The 20,395-nt window shown below is 42.8% G+C and overlaps 2 protein-coding genes across 4 annotated transcripts in view; one reads left to right on the top strand and one right to left on the bottom strand.

Moving 5' to 3' along the window:
- Positions 1 to 20,395, top strand: part of LOC103283443 (UDP-glucuronosyltransferase 1A7-like) — a 46,810-nt gene that overhangs the window by 21,191 nt on the left and 5,224 nt on the right. Inside the window, exons 1-2 of one of the 3 annotated variants that reach the window (XM_054723241.1) lie at positions 207 to 1,070; positions 20,168 to 20,299. In XM_054723241.1, coding sequence (XP_054579216.1) covers positions 207 to 1,070; positions 20,168 to 20,299 — 996 coding nt within the window. Of the gene's footprint in view, positions 1 to 206; positions 1,071 to 14,760; positions 15,625 to 20,167; positions 20,300 to 20,395 lie in introns of those variants that run through there. The other 2 variants (XM_054723244.1, XM_054723242.1) reach the window with 2 other exon arrangements.
- On the bottom strand, positions 8,228 to 9,148 carry LOC103283211 (dnaJ homolog subfamily B member 3). Its single transcript, XM_008138422.3, has one exon. The coding sequence runs from the start codon at positions 9,068 to 9,070 to the stop codon at positions 8,351 to 8,353; it is 720 nt and encodes a 239-aa protein (XP_008136644.1). The 5' UTR covers positions 9,071 to 9,148; the 3' UTR covers positions 8,228 to 8,350.

Below are 20,395 nucleotides of genomic sequence, written 5' to 3'. Positions count from 1 at the left end.
CTCTCCCTAGGGAAAGCAAAAGGGTAAAAGGCTAGTGGTGAAGGACAGGGGCAGGTTCATTCTGTAATGATTAATGTAAGTAAGGCACCTTGCCCTCCAGTGACGTGCCATTCCGTGAATTGGTTTGATGATATGATAAGACAAAGAAAATAAGTGTATGAGACACACTTTGATCTGGGGAGTCAGCTGCTTTTGCATCTACTGAAATGGCTACAGGACTCCAGCTTCACCCACCGCTGCTCATGGGACTGCTCTTCTTCCTGTGTGTCGGGCCCTGGACTGAGGGTGGGAAGGTACTGGTGGTCCCCATGGAGGGCAGCCACTGGCTCAGCATGCGGAAGGTCGTGCAGGAGCTCCATGCCAGAGGCCACCAAACAGTAGTCCTCGCACCAGAGGCAACTTTGCTTGTCAAGGAGGAGGACTATTTCACCCTGAAAACCTATGCCATTCCATTCACCCAGGAGGAATTCCAGTATTTCGTGCTGGGCCATTTTGGCATGGTTTTTGAAAGAGCACATTTTCTAAAAACATTCTTGAAATCTATTGAAGTTTTGAAAAATGTGTCTTCAGTCTTTCAAAAGTCTTGTGAGGAGCTGGTGCATAACCAGGACCTGATCAGGCATCTGAATGCCAGTGCCTTTGACGTGGTTTTAACAGATCCTGTCTACCCCTGTGGGGCAATACTGGCTCAGTACCTGTCACTTCCTGCTGTGTTTTTTTTGCGTTCCATTCCATGTGACGTAGATTTGGAGAGCACACAGTGCCCAAATCCTTCCTCATATATTCCTAGGCTATTTTCAGGGAATTCGGACCATATGACATTCCTGCAAAGGGTCAAGAACATGCTCTACCCTCTGGCCATGAAATACATTTGCCATGTTTCTTTTTCTCATTATGGACGGCTGGCCTCTGAGCTTCTGCAGAGACAGATGTCACCAGTGGATATTTTTGGCTATGCATCCGTGTGGCTGTTCAGAGGAGACTTTGTGTTCGACTACCCCAGGCCGATCATGCCCAACATGGTCTTCATTGGGGGCATAAACTGTGCCAACAGGAAGCCATTATCTCAGGTCTGTATTAGTGCTTATATCCAATCAGTGTGCCAGGCAGAACACATTTTATTTTTTAAACTAATTCCAAGTGCTTACTTATCTACCAATCTTTCTGTTGATATCTAGCTCTCGTTCTCTAAAAGTCTTGACGAGATAAATTGTTCAAGAGTCTCAAGTAGTGTGGTTAAAGTTTGCAATGGTCATTAAAAATATAAGAGAGGGGTGAAGTTCTGTAATAGGATTTACAATGGTGTGATTCAATCAAGATTGTCCTTTTGTTATGGTATTATCTTCAGGGTTGTGCAATTTTCTTCAGCTGTGTAGGAGCAGAGAAATTGAGTTGTGAATTTATTTACCAGGGAGTTTTTGCTTGTGAGTGTTCAGTGGAAGGATAAAGGGACTAGCAAATTGCATTTATTTACATGATCATTTATAGTGGTCCTGTTTCAGAAGGGACTGAGGAGAAATGTAATGCAAGGCACATGTACCATTTAAAATATTTTAGTAGCATGTTAAAAAAAAGCAAAAAAGTATTAGTTTTATTATACTTTATTCAACTAAATATATCCAAAACATTTTTCTTTCAACATATTCTCAGTATAAAATTATTAATGATATATTTTACTCTTTTCTGTCCAACACTAAGTTTTCAAAATTTGGTATGTATTTTATACTTATAGCATAATTCAATTTGGATTAGCCACATTTCAAATGTTCAATAGTTATATATTACCAATGGCTACTATATCAGACTAGGGGCCCAGTGCATGAATTTGTGCACTTTGAAAGGCACTGTGGGCTGTAAGGTTGTGGTGGGCACAGGGGCGGGTCTCAGCCCAACCTTCGTGCCCCCTCCTGATCTTTCCCGCTGCAGCCCCTGGTCCCCTGTCTTCGGGCAGCCCCACTCTCACTGCTGCTGATCCCACATGCTGACAGTGCCAGCCCCACTTGCACCCACTGATGGTGCAGAGCGATTGGGGCCAGTGCCAGCAGTGGGTGTGAGTGGTGGCTGCTGCCACAATTGCCCCTCAGGAGCAGGGGGAAGTGGAGAAGCCATCAAGGGTGCTTGGGGCCGGCAGCCGCCACTTGCACCCACTGACGGCACTGAGCGATTGGGATTGGTGCTGGGCGCCGGCAGCAGGTGCGAGCGGCGGCTTTGGCGCTGGCAGTGGGTGAGAGTGCTGGGCAGTACTGCTCTGCGTAGGAGCAAAGAATTTTCAATAACCTCCAGAGGCTCATCCTGATGACAGCGATAGGCATCCCACCTTGGTTTGGCGCCCCTGCTCACCTGCTCCACCATCCCGCTATGGCCAACACCTGCTATGTTCCTTGTTCTGCTGCCTGCTGCCGATGCCCACCATGTTCCGTGCATGCCCCATGTTCGGTTGTTTGGCCATTCGGTCTATTTGCATATTAGGGTTTTATATATATATAGATAGTATATGATCAATATTTGTAAATGTTCCATAGAAACACTTAAAATTTATATTTTAAGTTTTTCTATTAAAACAACTCAACATGCCCAATTCTGAAAAAGATGTCTTAAACTATTCCCTATTTAAATTTTGCTCAGTTTCTATTTGGAATTTTAATAGTTTTTGCTTATTCTATTGTTGCAAGATTGGTACACATAGTCTTATTACTGTTTTATTTTCTTCATAGTTGGCCTTTACAATTTTTTAAATTGTGATAAAATGCACCTAAGATAAGATTTACCATCTTAACCATTTTAAAGTGTACAGTGTAGTACTGTTAAGCACTTCACATAGTTGTACAACTAATCTCTAGAACTCTTTTCATTTGGAAAACTGAAGTTCTATGCCCATTAAACAACAACTCCCCATTTCCCTCTCTTCCTAGTCCCTATTAAACACCATTCTTCTACTTTATGTCTCTGAAATTGATTACTTTAGGTACCTCATATAAGTGGAATTATACAGAATTTTCTTTATGTAACTGGCTTATTTCAATTAGTATAATGTCCTCAAGTATCATTTATACTGTACTACATGATAGAATTTCCTGTCCTTTTAAGGCTGGATAATATTTCATTATGGATATATCACATTTTGCTTATCTATTTATCTTTCAATGGACACTTGGGTTACTTCCATCTTTTAGCTATTGTGAATAATGATGCTATGAATAGGGGTGTACAAATATCTCTTTAAGACCCTGCTTTAAAATCTTTTGGGTTTATCCCCAGAAGTGGAATTGCTGGGTTATATAGCAATTTCATTTTTAATTTTTAGAGGAACTGCCATACTATTTTCCACAGTGATTGCATGTTTTACATTTTACCAACAGTGCACAAGGTTGTCGATTTCTCCACATTTTCTCCAGCACTTTCCTTCCTTTCTTTCTTTCTTTCTTTCTTTCTTTCTTTCTTTCTTTCTTTCTTTCTTTCTTCCTTCCTTCCTTCCTTCCTTCCTTCCTTCCTTCCTTCCTTCCTTCCTTCCTTCCTTCCTTCCTTCCTTCCTTCCTTCCTTCCTTCCCTTCCTTCCTTTCTTCTTTCTTTCTTTCTTTCTTTCTTTCTTTCTTTCTTTCTTTCTTTCTTTCTTTCCTTCCTTCCTTCCTTCCTTCCTTCCTTCCTTCCTTCCTTCCTTCCTTTCCTTCCTTCCTTTTTCCTTCCTTCCTTTCTTTCTTTCTTTCTTTCTTTCTTTCTTTCTTTCTTTCTTTCTTTCTTTCCTTCTTTCTTTATTTCTTTCTTTTATAGTAGACATCCTAATAGGTGTGAGGTGGTAACTTGTAGTTTTGACTTGCATTTCCATAATGATTTGAGATGTTGAGCATTTTTCATATGCTTATTGGCCACTTATATGTTTTCTTTGGAGAAATGTCTAAGTCTTTTGCCCATTTTTGAATGGGGTTTTTTGATGTTGTTGAGTTTTAGAAATTCTCTATATATTCTGGATATTAATCTCTTATCAGAAAACTAGAGGCCCGGTGCACGAATTCGTGCACCAGTGGAGTCCCTTGGCTTGGCCTGTGGGATCTGGCCGAAACTGGCTCTCTGACATCCCCCAAGAGGTCCCGGATTGCGAGAGGGAGCAGGCCAGGCTGACAGAACCCACTGGTGCATTATCGGGGTCAGAGAGGGACTGCAGGAGGGCTCCAGGGTGTGTCCAGCCCATCGCTCTCAGTCCCTACCGGCCAGACCCCAGCAGCAAGCTAACCTACTGGTTGGAGTGTCTTCCCCCAGTGGTCAGTGCATGTCATAGTGACTGGTTGAACAATCAACTGTCTGTCCCCTGGTGGTCAGTGCACGTCATAGTGAGTGGTTGAGCAGCCTTAGTATATCATTAGCATATAACGCTTTAATTGGTTTAACGGACAACTGGACACTTAGCATATTAGGCTTTTATTATATAGGATGATTTGCAAATATTTTCTCCCATTCTGTGGGTTGCCTTTTTTACTATGTTGATAGTGTCATTTGATGGACAAATTTTTAAATTTTTCACGAAGTTCAACTTGTCTATTTTTTCATTACTTGTGTTGTGATATCCAAAAATCAGTGCCAAATCTAATGTTGTGAGCTTTGTCCTATGTTTTCTTTTAGGAGTTTTATAGTTAGGTTTTATATTTAGGTCTTTGATCCATCTTGAGTTAATTTTTGTACATGGTGCTAGCTAAGAGTTCAACTTCATTCTTCTGCATGTGGATATCCACTTTTCCCAGCGATATTTACTGAGACTCTTTTTCCCATTGAACGGGTTTGCCACCCTTGCCAAAAACCATATGGCCATATGTGTGAAGTCATCTTTTTAACTTAAAAACTTCATAAAAAGTTTGCTCAAAGAGGTTTTTTTTTTTATAACATCTCCCCTTTTCTGATAGTTTCTTCTGATGTAAGAATTTCTATCATTCACTATATATATATTGTTTTATGTAGTGAATGGTTTTATTCTTTCCACTGTGTAAATTCATTTTTTTTTGCATTGTTTCCTTTTTTAAAACAAGTGTTTGTTGTTACTTTGGGAATTCTCTGTCACTTTTCCATTTCCATGTAAATGCAATGTAGCATCTTCAAATCTCTGCTCTCCTACCCTCCCTCTTTCACTTATAGGCACCCTTGTGATTACATTGAGTTTACCCAATTGCCTTATCTCAAGATCATTGACTTAATCATACATGCAAAGTCCTTCTGCCATGTCAGGTGACGTATCTGCAGGTTCCAGGGATTAGAAGTGGACAGATTTACAGGGCCATTTTTGTGCCTACTATGTATGGTAAATCTAAAGGTAAAATCAGATCTTATTGAAAACTTTCAAGTTTTCCTCTAAATATTGAAATTTTTGATCTGGTTTCTTTGGGAATGCCTGTCATCCACAGATTTATATTTTCCATTCTCTGTCACTATCGTCTTACTCTTCAAGTTTATCTCCTCTATTTTTCTGATACATCATGGGAAAGTATCTCTGAAAGAGTATGTTTGTATCATCGATTTTACTTTCTGCATCATCAATTGTGGTTTTATTTGCTTTTGATGTGCATTTAAAAATTTCATTGTTTGCTTACTTCAAATCAGCTACTGTCCCCCCACAATGATATGAATGTACTTATTTTCCACAAATAATTTTTTCATAAAGCTCCAAGGTAAAGAATTCCTCTGAATTTTGTCAAGTGTAGATATGTCAAATGAAGCACTCTCCCTGGTCTTACAGAAATATTCTTATTCTCTAAGTGGAAAAAAAAAATGAGGTCCCTTTAGAGAACTCCACTGTAACTGCTTATTTCTGATTGGGTATACTACAAGCTGCCTATTAGTAGGAGGAAGAATTCTACTAAGTTACTAAAAAGTCCAAAATTCAGCTCAGTGGGAACAAAAATGAACAGGCTATTTCATTAATGAGGCCATTGACAACTTCTAGCGTGTAGCCACACTAGATTACTGGTCACTGAAGTTATACTGAAAGGGTTTAAAGGAGAGTGGGGGGCAGAGGAAATGAAAGGACTATGTATTCATTGATAAAGCAGGATGAGAGAGTGGAATTAGAAATTCCTAGAGAGGTAAGCAGTTGGGGGAATGGTTTTCCAAGATGAGAAAGATCTCTCTCCCTGTTTGGAGACAGAAGAATGGATTTACAGGGGTAGAGGACTGATCCTTTAATGGCTATTTGAAGAGAGAATTCTCTCTTCCAAATGCTTTCTGTTGTGTGTGATAAGTGGAACTAAAACCAGGTATGAAGCTCCAGTCCGGCAAGTGTTTGGCTGTTTGGATTCTGCTAAGGCGGCCACAGGTCTCTGGGTGTCTTGGGCTCATAGGAACATAACTCTCCCTGCCTGGTGTGCTCTGTGGGAAGGTGCTAATGATGCCATGAAGGGGACTCACCATAGCGGACTTGAGAAAGTTATCTTGACAACAGAGAAAATGCCTTCTTTTCTGATCTGAAAGCCCACTCAAACCCTTCAATAAAATATGACTATTGACATACATGTTATCGATAGCCGTGTGATTTTTTTGAGCCCAGAAATTTTATGGGATTTTCAATTGTGAAAATTATTTAAATGAAATAATATTTCTGTAAAAGAGAAACTCCCCACTTACGAGCACCAACCCAGGATATATCAAAACTCAATGCTGTGTTTATCCTCAACTATTAGAACAAGTTGGAGCTGTTCAAGATCCATGACCTGTGAATGAACCTGGTATGCCAGACCTTTGCTGAACCCAATGGAAGACTTTCCTGGCACTGAACAATGGGGCTTACTTTAACCAGTTGTGTAGATACAAATGCCCTTATTTTGTCCTCTTCAAAGTGCTAATTGTCAACCCTTAATTGGCATATCTACCATGAAACTATGTACCCTTCTGATCACTTCAAAACTCCTGACATCCTCTCTCTCCATGTTCCCCCCAACCCTCTTTTCTGGCAAATTACTCTGGAAATGTCTTCACTGGCATTATTTTGCCTGGCAAGCAAATGACCTCCTTTTTAAAAAGCTCTGTTTTATTCTGGCATTTTTATATGGTGTCTATTTGATGTGGTTTTAACAGACTCCCTGTGCCCTGTGGGACAGTGGTGGCTGAACCTATGTTCCTGCTGTGTAGTTTGCATGTTATTCCATTGGGATTGAACTTTAAGGGCACTAAAGGGCACCAAACTCATTCTCATAATGCTGCATTTTCAGTTGGTCTAGTTCAGTGGTCTTTTTGCTCTCATACCTTATGCCAGCCTTTCTTTGGAGATGACCAGGGGAATGGCACACTTTGTGATGGACTATCCCAAGGCAACCATACCTCAAAGGGTTTTCATGGGGGGCACAGACTGTGCCAACAAAAAGCTGCTCCCTCAGACATGTGTATGCTGCCTCACCCAATCAGTATCCCAAGAACCTGACTTTCATCATCCTCATTTGATATGAGATACATGTTGTGCATGGCAATGGGTTAGTTTTATGTAGCATTATAGAAATGCTTTTCACATTTCCATCTATCATATTATAGAACCAAGTTGGGTCCAGGATAGCAATCAGATTTGCATTAATGTATTTGAGTCATCACTATCACTATTTTATTAAGTCAAGTGACCTGAATATGGTTCTCATGTTATTAATCAACTACGTGACTGAGAAATTTACTTAATTTGCCCACAGCCATTGGAGGGAACATGTTCCTACCAATAGTGATTTAAGTTCAGTGAAACTGATTTCAGACTCCTGACCTTCAGTCTTTAATGTGGATTTCTTTTTAAGCCATCACGTTTGTGGTCATTTGTTATAGCACCCTCAGGAAACGAATACATCCACTTTGCCATGTTTATCTGCTTTTCAAAAGCCTAGGCTTAACATTATATTAAACAATTAACTCTTACTAAGAGTTAAACAATCAACTCTTACTACCAGCATGCATATGGATCTAAAACCCATCTTTAATTTAAGCAGAGGTATTATCACTATATTCATATTTTTACTACTATGTGCTAAAAAAAATGAAGTCTTTGTAACTTGGCAGTGTTAACTTCAGAGCCAACTACCTGGCTGACATTTCATATTTTGGAAAGGCCACAATCTAGGTGCTGTGATGAACATTTTGTCTTAGTGTGAAATTAACACCGTCTGCCTTAGGACTATGTTTAATAAATAGCAAAGTGTATGCAGACATTTGCAACAGTATTAAAGAGAAAGAGAAGTCCTATTAGTGTGGTCCTAACAATAAGAACAAATAGGCATAGGCATTGAACCGTTTATAAAGTGCTGAGTACAGTTATTTTGAAAGTAGAGTTCACTTGCAATCTCCAAAAAAATGTCCTGCTATTCCTCCCAATGTGCTTTAAGTGAAACGTGGACTGGAATTACTTGGTGTCAATGTGCAGCAACTGCTCTTTGCCGTTTATTATCAGGGACTTTAACTCTCCGTCTTGTTCCACTTCCACCCTTTCTTGGCCATTCTCGATAATTCTCTTGGTGGTGGTTTTCTTGCCATTAATGATTTCGGTGGAAGTTGACACGGACTTGAAGTTACCCATCCCGCCACTACTACCACAAGACGTGGAGAAGGAAGAAAGGCCCCCATTCCCCAGAGAAGCAAAGGAATGAAATCCTGTATCAAAAGACGAAAAACCACCGAATGCTGGAAATTCACTGAAGGTGGGGAAAAGGGGTGAGGACCCTCTGCTTCTGCTTCTCCGACCTCCCAAAATGTTATCAAACGGGTCTCTGAACAAGTCAAAGGAAAATGGGTCCCGGCCACCAAAAAACTCCCTGAAGACCTCCACCGGGTCGCGGAAGGTAAAGACACATTCGAAGGGGTCCTCGAAGGGCCCACCGCAGCCGCCGCCGCCGCCGCCGTCCTCCACTCCCGCCTCGCCGTAGCGGTCGTAGACGTCTCTTTTCTTGGAGTCCGACAACACCTCGTATGCCTGGGCCACTTGTTTGAATCTCCTCTCCGCCTCCTCCTTGTTCTCAGGGTTTTTGTCAGGGTGCCATCTGAGCGCCAGTTTGCGGTAGGCCTTCTTGATGGCGTCGGAGGAGGCCTGGCGGGGCACGCCCAGCACCTCGTAGTAGTCCACCATGTTGGACGGCCGGCCACGGCCCACGGCCCACGGGCCAGTGGCCAAACAGGCAGCGGCACGCCTGCCTGGTGTCCCAGGGCGCAAGCCCAGTGCCCAGCAGGCCGTCCAGGAGGTACGCCCCTTGTGACGTAGCCCGCATCTGATTGGTCGAGGCCACATCCCAGAAGGCAGTGCTAGGCCTCTCCCACGCCCTACAAGGCGCTCTGTGACGTGTTTCCTGTGGTGCCGAGGCCCCTCCCACTTAGGCTCCTCCCAGTTGAGCTATAATCTCCAAATAGGGCACAAAAGAGAGGAATTTAACTTGTGCAGAATACTTTTGTTAAAGTTGGAGTAAATGTAGTCTGGCCCTGGGCTAAAGAACAGTCATATAGTTTGCCTAGACATCCATTCAACTTTTTGGCCTCAGGACCCGTTGTCTTTTGTTTATGTGGGTTCAATCTAGCGATATTCCATTAGAAATTGAAACAATAAAACAATTCATTAATCAACTTAATAACAATAAACCCATTACACGGTATCATAAATCATATTTTTATGGAAAAATACTTTTTCAAAACAAGATTTAGTGAAGAATGGCATCATTTTACTTTTTTTTTTTTTTTGTATCTCACTGGCTTAGTCCAAGAGAGCTTGATTCTTATATCTGCTTCCGCATTCAATCTTTTGCTGTATCACATGTCCTGAAGCCACTCGGGAACTCCCCTGTACACTTAAGAGAGAATGAGAGTGGAAAAGTCCAATATTATGATTATAGAAATAGTATAACTTTGCAAAATTCCCCTGAAATTTTTTTGGGGATCCCCATAGTGCCCATAGAAATATCAAAATGATTGAAGCTCGCTGGCTGTGTTGATAGTGATGTTTCTAAACTTGGATGCAGTGATTATTTCCACTAAAATGCTATAACACAACCATGATTTTATTTTTGGCCTTTCTTGACATCTGATTATATATTTTTTGCTTTGATAAATGGTGAGGCAACACCAATAGAGGTCACTTAGTTCTAAGAGGAAAATGATTAACCAATGAACTCTCTAATATCCTATATAATAAAAGGCTAATATGTAAATTGACCGAACAGGCAGTCGCTATGACATGCACTGACCATCAGGGGCCAGACACTCAAAGCAGGAGCTGCCCCCTGGTGATCAGTGGGCTCTCACAGGATTCGAGCACAGGGGTGGTGGCAGGAGCCTCTCCTGCCTCCGTGGCAAAGCTAAGGATGTCCCTGATGGCTTAGGCCCACTCCCCACATCCAGACTGCAAGAGGGCACAGGTCGGGCTGAGGGACCATAAAAGGTAGTAGATTCAAAGGGTGTGTGTGCTATATCACCAGAACAAACTTCGAACTTTGAAAGACTGAATATAAAGCCTGGATCTGGCACTTAATAAGCATATTGAAATGAACAGTAATAAGAAGCTGATTGGGAGTAGAGTTCATTGTGAACAAAGCAATGTGGGAAATTACAAAGCATATTTGTGGAAGAGTGAGTGATCCAGAATGGCTGCAGGGAAAGAGGCAGAGGGAGAGGTCAAGTGGAAGAGTTTGAGAGGAGCAATGAGCTTGGCCAGGTGGGCTGGGGTCCATTCCCAGGTCTGAGGCCAAGGCTGAGGAGTGTGAATTTTATTCTGGGCCCTGAAGCTGTTGATCAAGGTTTCAGAGGTGTGGTGGGGTGGGACCATGCAAAAGCAGCTGATGTCAGGAATCAGAAGGCACAGATAGGTCCTGAAGCCCTGAAACAGGACCAGTGCAGCTGGGTCTGAGAGGCAGTGGTAGAATTATCTGGATTCAGTACTTTCTTACTTGGATATGGAGCCTAGAGAAAAGGGAGAAGGGAAGTCACAGCTATACAGAAACATTTACTGAGTGCTGAAGGTCTGCAAAACCATAGACTGGCACTTGAGCAAGAGAGTGATTCTAAAGCGGATGCTGAAATCCTACCTGTAAGCAATATAGATGGATAAATAGGTAGGCACATACACAAGTAGCAGAGAAAGATATGCAAACTGCTAAAGAATACAAGGCAGAATAAAACAAAATGCTACAGAGATTCAAGGAAGACCAATTTGCTTCCCCTGGAAGGTCTCATAGACTATTTAGAGGGCAATGGACTTGTTTATGCAGCTCCTTTACTTTAGGAGCTTCAACGAACAGCTCCAATCTGATTCCATTAAAAGAGCTAGGAGTGGGTGGAATGTTGGGTCTCTTAACTACTGGCTTCAGCTTAAAGAGAAATCATCTTCTAGTGGATTCCAGGAACTCTCGCGCAGACAACCTATTCTGCAAGAGCAAGACCACATCTCTGCCCTGCTCTGTGTTTCCTTGGCCCTCATGATCCCCCACCAGAGCACATCTCACCCTGCCCTGTAACTGCCTGGTTGTTTGTGCACTGGAGTCCTCCTTGTAGACACCAACTATTCCTAACTTGGTTTCCTGGTGCCAGTTCCTAGCATAGTGCCCATAGGGCCAACACTTTGTATAAATATTCGGTGAGTGAGAGAACTAGCAATGGTTTTGTGTGTCAGGTCTGCTCAGGTTCTAGGGCAGAGGCTTTACTGAATTGCTTTGTAGTGGTTCTTGGCTGCAGTTCTTGAGAGTGAATGTGGATTGCCTGCTATTCATATTAGTAAGCAACATGCCCTAGCCCTGGGCAGAGTTGGGCCCCAAACCATCTAGGTACACAGAGGCCCCCAAAAGTTTGGCGGTGCTTCGTGATGCAGGGAAATCATAAAATCATTATAGTGGTGACTGTGTTCACCGCCCTTTGGCTCCATGTAATCTCAGATGAACTCTCATGACATTGAGACCTTGGGGGAATTATTACGCTTAATGTTGAAAGTGGAGTACACATTTCAGAATTGCAGATAAAGGCACACCAATGAGCCAAGGCATTGCTCCCTCTTTTCTCCTCACCCAGAATCTTGGTCCTGGAGAATGGAGAGGGCTTGAGGAACAGAGGAGTGTCAAAGTGCATGTGCATGTGGGTATACAAATAGGTGCACTCATCTATAAGCACATACAAAACTGGAGGTTTGTGGAGGAAGGATGGTGGTATACGGAAAAGGGATTCTAAGTTCCTACTCTAAGTACCAGAATGAGAACATGCCCCACAAGACCCCAAAGCTTTTAAGTTACATGTTTATGATGACTCTTCTAACAGATCCCCCAACTATGGGTGGCCACTGTTGTTCATGGTCAAAATTTTGGGCTCTGTGCTTTCACCCTTGGATTGTACAGAACAGCAATGGATCCCTAAAGGAAAGAGTGAGATACTCAGTTCTATCTGCACTCCAATTTGCCCTTTCTGCAGAAGGGGCATTTCTATTAGGCAATGACCATATTTGTTCCCTGACCCTTCACCTGTTGTTTTGGGGCACCAGCTAGTACTGGCTATTGCGTGTGAGCACATTCTACTTGGTCCCAAAGTCCTGCCCTCTGCCTTCTCTCCATTTATATCAATTGGGTAATGAGTATGGGGATCACATTTTTCCTTCTGACTTCTGATTGGTTGTAAAGTTCAATCATGGCCTTACAGACTAATATCTGGGCATTAATGGAGGTTAGTGGGAATTGTGGTTAAGACCAGGGTCTTTCCATACATATAAGTAAAAATTTCCATGTAAATATATTTATTTCTGGATGATCTTTACGTATTTTATCTTCTAAATTTCATTTTGTATTTATTAAACTATTTCTGACCAGAAAACAATTTAATAGTATATATGTGATAGTGTCTATACTTTTCTTTAACCAGGTAAAAAGAGAGAAATATTATTATAATTTCCATACTTCTTGAGTACACAATAATCATACTTTTCATTGAATGTTGGTATTTCTGGAGATAGAAACACATGTACTTATAAACACTTTTTTAAAATGAAATGATTCAAATAGATTTCTTGTCAGTAATTCTATAACTAATAATATAAATAATAATCAAAATAGAGCTTTGTGGTGTGCAAAGTAACTCACTGATATTTTATGATGGGGACCTTTTAACAATCATTCAAGAATTATTAGCCGAAACCGGTTTGGCTCAGTGGATAGAGCGTTGGCTTTCGGACTGAAAGGTCCCAGGTTTGATTCCGGTCAAGGGCATGTACCTTGGTTGCGGGCACATCCCCAGTAGGGGATGTGCAGGAGGCAGCTGATAGATGTTTCTCTCTCATCGATGTTTCTACTCTCTATCCCTCTCCCTTCCTCTCTTAAAATATCAATAAAATATATTTAAAAACAAAAGAATTATTATGGCCCACCTGGCATGGCTCAGTGGTTGATCGTCGACCTATGAACCAGGAGGTCATGGTTTGATTCCAGGTCAGGGCATATGCCCGGTTATGGTCTCGATCCCCAGTGTGTGGTATGCAGGAGGCAGCCGATCAATGATTCTCTCTCATCATTGATTTTCTAGTTCCCTCTCTCTCCCCATCTCCCTCTCCCCTCCTCTCTGAAATCGATAAGAAATATATTAAGAAAGAATTATTATGATCTCCATTTGATAGGGTAAAACTAAGTTATGAAATATTAATAAATATATGGTATATAGTTCTACTCTAAAAAAGAAAAAAGCAGGCCTCTAGGCTCTGGCTGTCACAGCTTGGGTCTCAGCTCTGCCGCTTAGGAAATGCAGGATTCTGGCAAGTCGCTTTGTCTCTCTGAGCCTCAGTGCCTTTGTTTGTAAAATAGGAACAACAGTATCTGCCTTTACAGGACAATCCTAGAGGATTACAGAAGATGTGTTGTAAAGTGCTTGGCACCTACGTGGCACATGCTACATGCTCAATAAATACATATTATTTTTGTTCACCTCTCCCCTTTGCTTCAACAAGGTCAGCAGAATTTCCCAAAGTATCTTCCTTTCCCTGGCCCCTGGGCCTGTGTGATGAGTATAATTTAAGTTTTATTTTATCTATATTAGCCTTCTATATACAGAGTTGTTCTCACTGCCTCTCCAAAGGAATACAGATCCGTCCTGCAATGGGCCTTCTGTGCCCATGTACTCAAGGGGCTCTCCTTTCCTGCCATTCTCTACCCCATCAGCATTCAACCCCTCCTTAGTTTTTTTCACAACCTCTAATGTGTCTCTTTATCTGTTTAAATTGTTAATCTGTTGCTCTTGACAGAGGAGGCGGGAGACTCGTGTTTGGGGATCGCTGCTGTAGTCTCCAGGCCCAGCGCTGTGCTGGACTCAGTAAATCCTTTTGGGTGAATGAATCAAAGATGATTGGACTGTGGAGCAGGACATTCTTAAAGGTTTCCATGGGCCAAAGGTGGGCTTGCAACATCATTTTCTTTTCTTGCTGAAAACTATAGTCAGCTTTCTCTTTCACTTCTGGAGAGGAGTCTCCTTTTCACCGCATAGCATTTTTCCTCCCAGGAAACACTTGTTCTGTCCTGGGGAATGCTCACTGAATGGGGTAAAAGGCGCTGGAGAGGCTTCGCCTTCTCTGTTCACTCCAGAATGTGATCTGAGCGGTTGATAAAGAATTTCAGCCAGTTATAAAACTGTTGTCGCTTATTAAGAAACCATTTTATTGCTCAAATTAAATTTCCTGCTATCTTTCACTGACGACAGCTCTAGTCATGCAACAAAAATCAAACATTAACTGGCTGTATAGATTGGTTCTTGGAACCTGTGAGTGGGAGCGAACAAACCTCAGGCAGTCTTGGTAGCAAAGGCAGGTGTACCATGGCGGTAGGATCCCGGGGCCCACGTCCGCTAGTCCTGGGCCTGCTGCTGTGTTCGCTCAGCTTGGCTGTGTCCCAGGGTAGGAAGATATTGTTGGTCCCCATGGATGGCAGCCACTGGCTAAGCTTTAGCGGGGTCATCCAGCAGCTGCAGCAGAGGGGGCATGACATCGTGGTCTTGGCGCCTGAAGCCTCGGTGCACATTAGAGAAGGAGCGTTTTACACCTTGAAGACCTACCCCGTGCCATTCCGAAGGGAGGACTTGGTAGCATCTTTTATTGCCGCTGGGCATAATGCATTTGAGAAGCAGCCTTTCTTGCAGAGTCTGATCAAAGCTTACAAGAAGGTCAAAGAGGACTCGGCTCTGTTATTGTCGGGGTGCTCCCATCTACTGCACAACAAGGAGCTGATGACCTCCCTGGCCGAAAGCAGCTTCGATGTTGTGTTGACTGACCCTTTCCTTCCTTGTGGCGCTATCGTGGCCAAGTATCTGGCTCTGCCTGTTGTGTTCTTCTTGAATGCACTGCCATGCAGTCTGGACTCTCAGGGTAGCCAGTGCCCCAACCCACCATCCTACGTGCCCAGGGCTCTGTCATTTAACTCAGATCGCATGACCTTCCTGCAGCGGGTGAAGAACATGCTCCTTGCCTTGACAGAGAACTTTATGTGCAATATGGTTTATTCACCGTATGGGCAACTGGCTTCGGAAGTCCTTCAGAAAGATGTGACACTTGAGGACCTTATGAGCTCTGCATCTATCTGGCTTTACAGAACGGACTTTGTGAATTTTACTCCCAGGCCCATCATGCCCAATATGGCTTTTATTGGTGGGATCAACTGCGCTAACAAAAAACCATTATCCCAGGTGTGTAATTTGAGTGGGAACTTTACAAGCCTATAAGCTCACAAGTACTTTGGGTAGATGAACTTGCCACAGATAGATCCTGAATGAGCATGCCTAGTTTCAAATGCCCTCTTGTGTTGACTTCTAGATTGCAAGATTCCTAGGTTGAGTTGTAATTTATATCTGTCTTTGGAGTCATCTTCTCGTTTTTTTCTTTGGATCTGAGGCTTTAGGAAAGTATACCTGGGGCATTTTATTCTGTGGGCTCCAGTGGATTGTCATAAATGAGAGGCAATAAGGGTTAAATGCCATATGCCCAGACACTGGGTTCAAGGTTCCTTGCAGAGAACAAAAGTGTATAGGTCTACCTGGCCTTTAATTGGGGCAGTGCAAACAGCTCAGTTGTGATACAGCATGGCTGCGGAACAGCATGGCTGTGGAATAGCTCGGCTGTGGAGTAGCTAAATTATGTTATAGTTCAATTAGGAAACAGCAGGGCTGCAAGGAGGACCTTGGGTAAGGCCCCTCTCTAGCTAGACAGTTCTACTCTGCTCTCTGTTTTGTTCTGCTCTGTTGACCTGCTCTGCTCTGGGGAGAATCTTTGGAAGGGAGTGGGGATGAGGCGTAGTCTGCTTTTTCAATCTTTGGTGGAAAGGGAAAATGCATTTTCTGAGCCAGAGGGGAGCTGGCATATATAGAGAAGTCCTGGTCCCAGATTGGTCTGTCCTCATGCAAATGAGGACTCCAAATCCTTGCACGTTGAATAGTCCAAAAATCACTGTCCTGATTGGTCAGAATGGAGCCTCCCCATAGGTGAAGATGTTGATGAGGGGCATATACTTGCGCAGCTTCAATTGGACAGGGAAAGTCTCAGCTTCATAGGTTGAAATAGGATTCCAGAAACACTGTGCAAGCAGGCAGTTCAGTGTGGGAGGCAGGCAGCTTAGTGCAGGCTTCTTCTTGAATCAAGGTTTGCATGAGAGGGCCGTGTTTAGAAACAGCTGCTAGGCTCTTTGTAAATATGAGCCCAGTTAGTCACCTGAAGCCTTTCTCAATAGGTATTGTCTTTCTTGGGGTCTACATATTCTACATTTCCATTTCTCTAGAGCCATAGTCGGCAAACTGCGGCTCGCGAGCCACATGCGGCTCTTTGGCCCCTTGAGTGTGGCTCTTTCACAAAATATCATGGCCTGGGCGAGTCTATTTTGAAGAAGTGGCATTAGAAGAAGTTTAAGTTTAAAAAATTTGGCTTTCAAAAGAAATATCAATCGTTGTACTGTTGATATTTGGCTCTGTTGACTAATGAGTTTGTCGACCACAGCTCTAGAGGATACTGTCTTATTCCTGATGCTCTTGATAAAAGTCCGGAGCTTCAAGAGTAAAGATAAAATCTTTGTTCATTAAAGAGAGTCCTCAGAGAAAGTATAGCCCAGCATTGGACATACCTTTGGAATGTCTGAAAGACAAAAGATGGTAGAACAGCATTGAGAGCAAAGGAATAGAATGCAAGAATTCCAAGATGTCATTCCCCTCTGAGGGCGAGGGACTGTCTTCATGGACATGTAGAGATTCAGAGATGATATTCATTCATATATTTTGGGTCTGGGGAAAATAACTAAACAGAAAATCAGAATAGAGACTTGAAGATGGTGAGGAGAAGAAAGACTGGTATTTGCAGGTGAGTCTGAATGAATAATGATAAAGTGACATGTGTCCAACATGCTAAGTGCTTATAAGGGTTCTTACAAAACAAAAGACATTTCGGAAGAAAAAAAATCTAATAAAAGCCTGGAACTAAAAATACTAAACTCTCAGCCAAAGTAAGAAACTAGTTTAAAGGCCCCATTGGAGCCAGTAAGTACTTTCACTTGAGCAGTGATCAGGGGTGAGGGAATCAAGGGTTATTTTCAGTTAACAAACACGTTGCTCCACACTTTGGCTATTCCAGAGTCTGTGAAATTGCAGCAAGCTTTAGGGGAAGTTTTGCCAACTACAGGGTGGACCTCGAACTTGGCAAAACCTATCAAATCCCATAAAAGCTGATCTAGAACAGACTTGGCCATGATAACACAATCTGTGTAGTTGGCCTTTGTGATCTGTCAATGAACTTCCATGCCATTTAAACTCCGGGCAGTGGTGATATTTAACTTTGGGTGTTTATGACCCTACGGGTTCCATTAATGAAAGCATGCCCCGCTGGCTGCAGAGTGAATGTGGGAGGGTTTGCAAGAAGGGGAAATTAGATTAGTTTCTTTCTAGACAAGAGTGGTCTCACTCAGGAGTGAAGGTAATGGTTGCTCGGAGCTGAGCTGTATCTCCACAGGAATGAGGGCTGTGGTACATCTTTTAAGGAAGAAGGACCTTGGAAAAAGCATCTTCAGGATGTTCTTTCTGAAAAGCAAAAATACAACCTGGTGGTGGAGAGGATGATGCTGGCCTCCTTGACTTTTCAGATGAGACCAGTGGAAAAGGCTGAGACAAAGCTTTAGGAGCCAGAGTCCTGGAACAGAGTCTGGGGACTAGACCGTGGGTGTCCTTGGAGAAAGGCTGCTCAGTGTCTTTACTGGTCATGCTCAGAATCAAGCTTGGCAGGAACCTCTGAACACTGAGTGTGCTGAGCCCTGTCAGAAGTCTCCTACATCTCACATCCACGGTGCCCAATGTCCTGGCCTAACCAGGACTGTTCAGGTTTTAACACCAGAAGTCCCATGCTTGAGGAAACCCCTCAGTTTTGGGAAAACCTGCTACATTGCACAATCTCACTAATGCCCATCCAAACTCTCTCTTGGGAGACATATACTAGTAAAACCATTTGGAGATTCTCAGGGGGTTGATTAGATCATTAATAACCTACAGTTGGGGGGATTGTCTTATTTATGCCTTGCTCTGTTTCCTCTAAGTGAATTGCCACTGTGAGTGTGACATGTGTACCCTTTCATGTGTGTAAGTGCAGGTGTGTGTATGTGTATGTATGTATGCATGTGCGTGTGTTTGTTTGCTGAAAGCTGGAGTTGGCTTTAAAGATTGGGCATAGGTCAATTTGAGTGAAGATTATTGCCAAGGGTTGAATCAAGGGGCTTCCTTACTCTCTTTCTGGAGACATGGCCACCATTCTCATCTCCAGTTAATTTTGCGATTCTTCTGACTGTTGTATCCTTTCAGAGCTTTTGTTTGATACCCATCTCTAAAATCTGTTCCATATTCTTTCAGGGATAGGTCTTTGATAGGTCATAATCCGTCATCAGTTTACTAGTTGGGAACTTCTGCCATCACTGTTCCTCACCCCTATACACACAGACAGTTTTCTTTCCTGGAGACAATGGAGTGACCTTCTGGTGTGTCCTTCCTTTGATGACAGTGATGGACACATTGCTATAAGGAATCAGCTTCTGGAACAGGACATGAGCAGTCAATGAGAGTCCTTTGCTGGGTAGGTTGGGACTTAGTGCCTGTTCATCCTCCCCATGGTGGCTTTGGTAACCAAGGTTGACTCCTATGCCCTTGCTGTTTTTTGAATTGCACAGAGGGGTTCAGATCGCTGGTGCACAATTGGTCAGGGTTCCCGTTCCTCACTTTGTATCTCTCAGACTTATGGAGGAGCTTATAGCAAAGATAGGGTCCAACATATTTCTGCATATTCTTCTTGCTAAAGCAGGAAAGTTGATTTGCACTCTTTACAAAGCTCTTCTCCAGGAAACGTGAAAAATGCAAGGCTGATTCGTTACATTTCAGCACTGAGTTGACATGAATATGATATTTAATCATCCAAACAACTGGCTGCCATGTGGAAGACTCTGCTATAGGCTGTGGAGGAAGCAAGCATTGTTAAAGGTTGTCTTCTTTGTGTTTTTTCCTAGTAAGCCTAATCCTTAACACTCTGTAGCTTTGTGCTTTCACTCAATTCATTCTTTCTCCATACAAAGAATATTCCAGAAGCCTTGAAAAACAATACAGACCTTTACTATAAACTTTCTTAAAGGGGAAGTGAAGGAGTTTTAGAGTCCATAGAAGCTTTCTGAATCCTCTTTGAAAAGCTTTCCTCTCCCCCAGTGTTTCTGTTCAGAGCTGAAAGGCTCTCTCCTCTTGCTGTGATGCCCACTTAGCCACCTGTCTTCATTCCTGCTCTCTCCTTCTGCCCCCTTCCCCGAAGCCTGCTCTCTCCCAAACTTCCCAGATGCCCAAAGTCCTGGGGAGGTGGATCTGGTCCTATCTTTGGTCGCTTTCCTTTTGGAGAATTAGCACATAACCTGGGTTCTACCTCTCAAAGAACCTAACAGGCACTTGGCACTGAAACCTGTGAGCAGGAAACCTCTCTCCTTTGAAAGGGAGTCAGGCAGGAAGAGGTGTTGTACCACACACTAATTCTCTCTCTCTCTCTCTCTCTCTCTCTCTCTCTCTCTCTCTCTCTCTCACACACACACACACACACACACACACACACACACACACACACACACCTTTCATCACATTCTTAGGAGGAAGATATCTGAGTCACACCTTAATGTATGCAGTCACCCAAAGAATAGAAGAAAACATTAACCGGGAATTTCTCTTTTGGCTGCAGGAGTTTGAAGCCTATGTAAATGCCTCTGGAGAACATGGAATTGTGGTTTTCTCTTTGGGCTCAATGGTCTCGGATATTCCAGAGAAGAAAGCCATGGAAATTGCTGATGCTTTGGGCAAAATACCTCAGACAGTAAGGAGATGCTAAGCTTTTTTTTTATCTTCATAAGACCTGTAACCCCAGGCCTCCAGTTCTGATTTAATTCTGAGTTGGACTTTAGACTTGGGT

Source organism: Eptesicus fuscus, chromosome 11 (assembly GCF_027574615.1).
Source record: "Eptesicus fuscus isolate TK198812 chromosome 11, DD_ASM_mEF_20220401, whole genome shotgun sequence".
Classification (NCBI taxonomy): domain Eukaryota; kingdom Metazoa; phylum Chordata; class Mammalia; order Chiroptera; family Vespertilionidae; genus Eptesicus; species Eptesicus fuscus.
This window is presented reverse-complemented; position numbering and strand designations above follow the sequence as displayed.

Coding starts and splice junctions, on each gene's coding strand:
- LOC103283211 (XM_008138422.3), bottom strand. CDS start 9,070: ATGGTGGACTACTACGAGGTGCTGGGCGTGCCCCGCCAGGCCTCCTCC.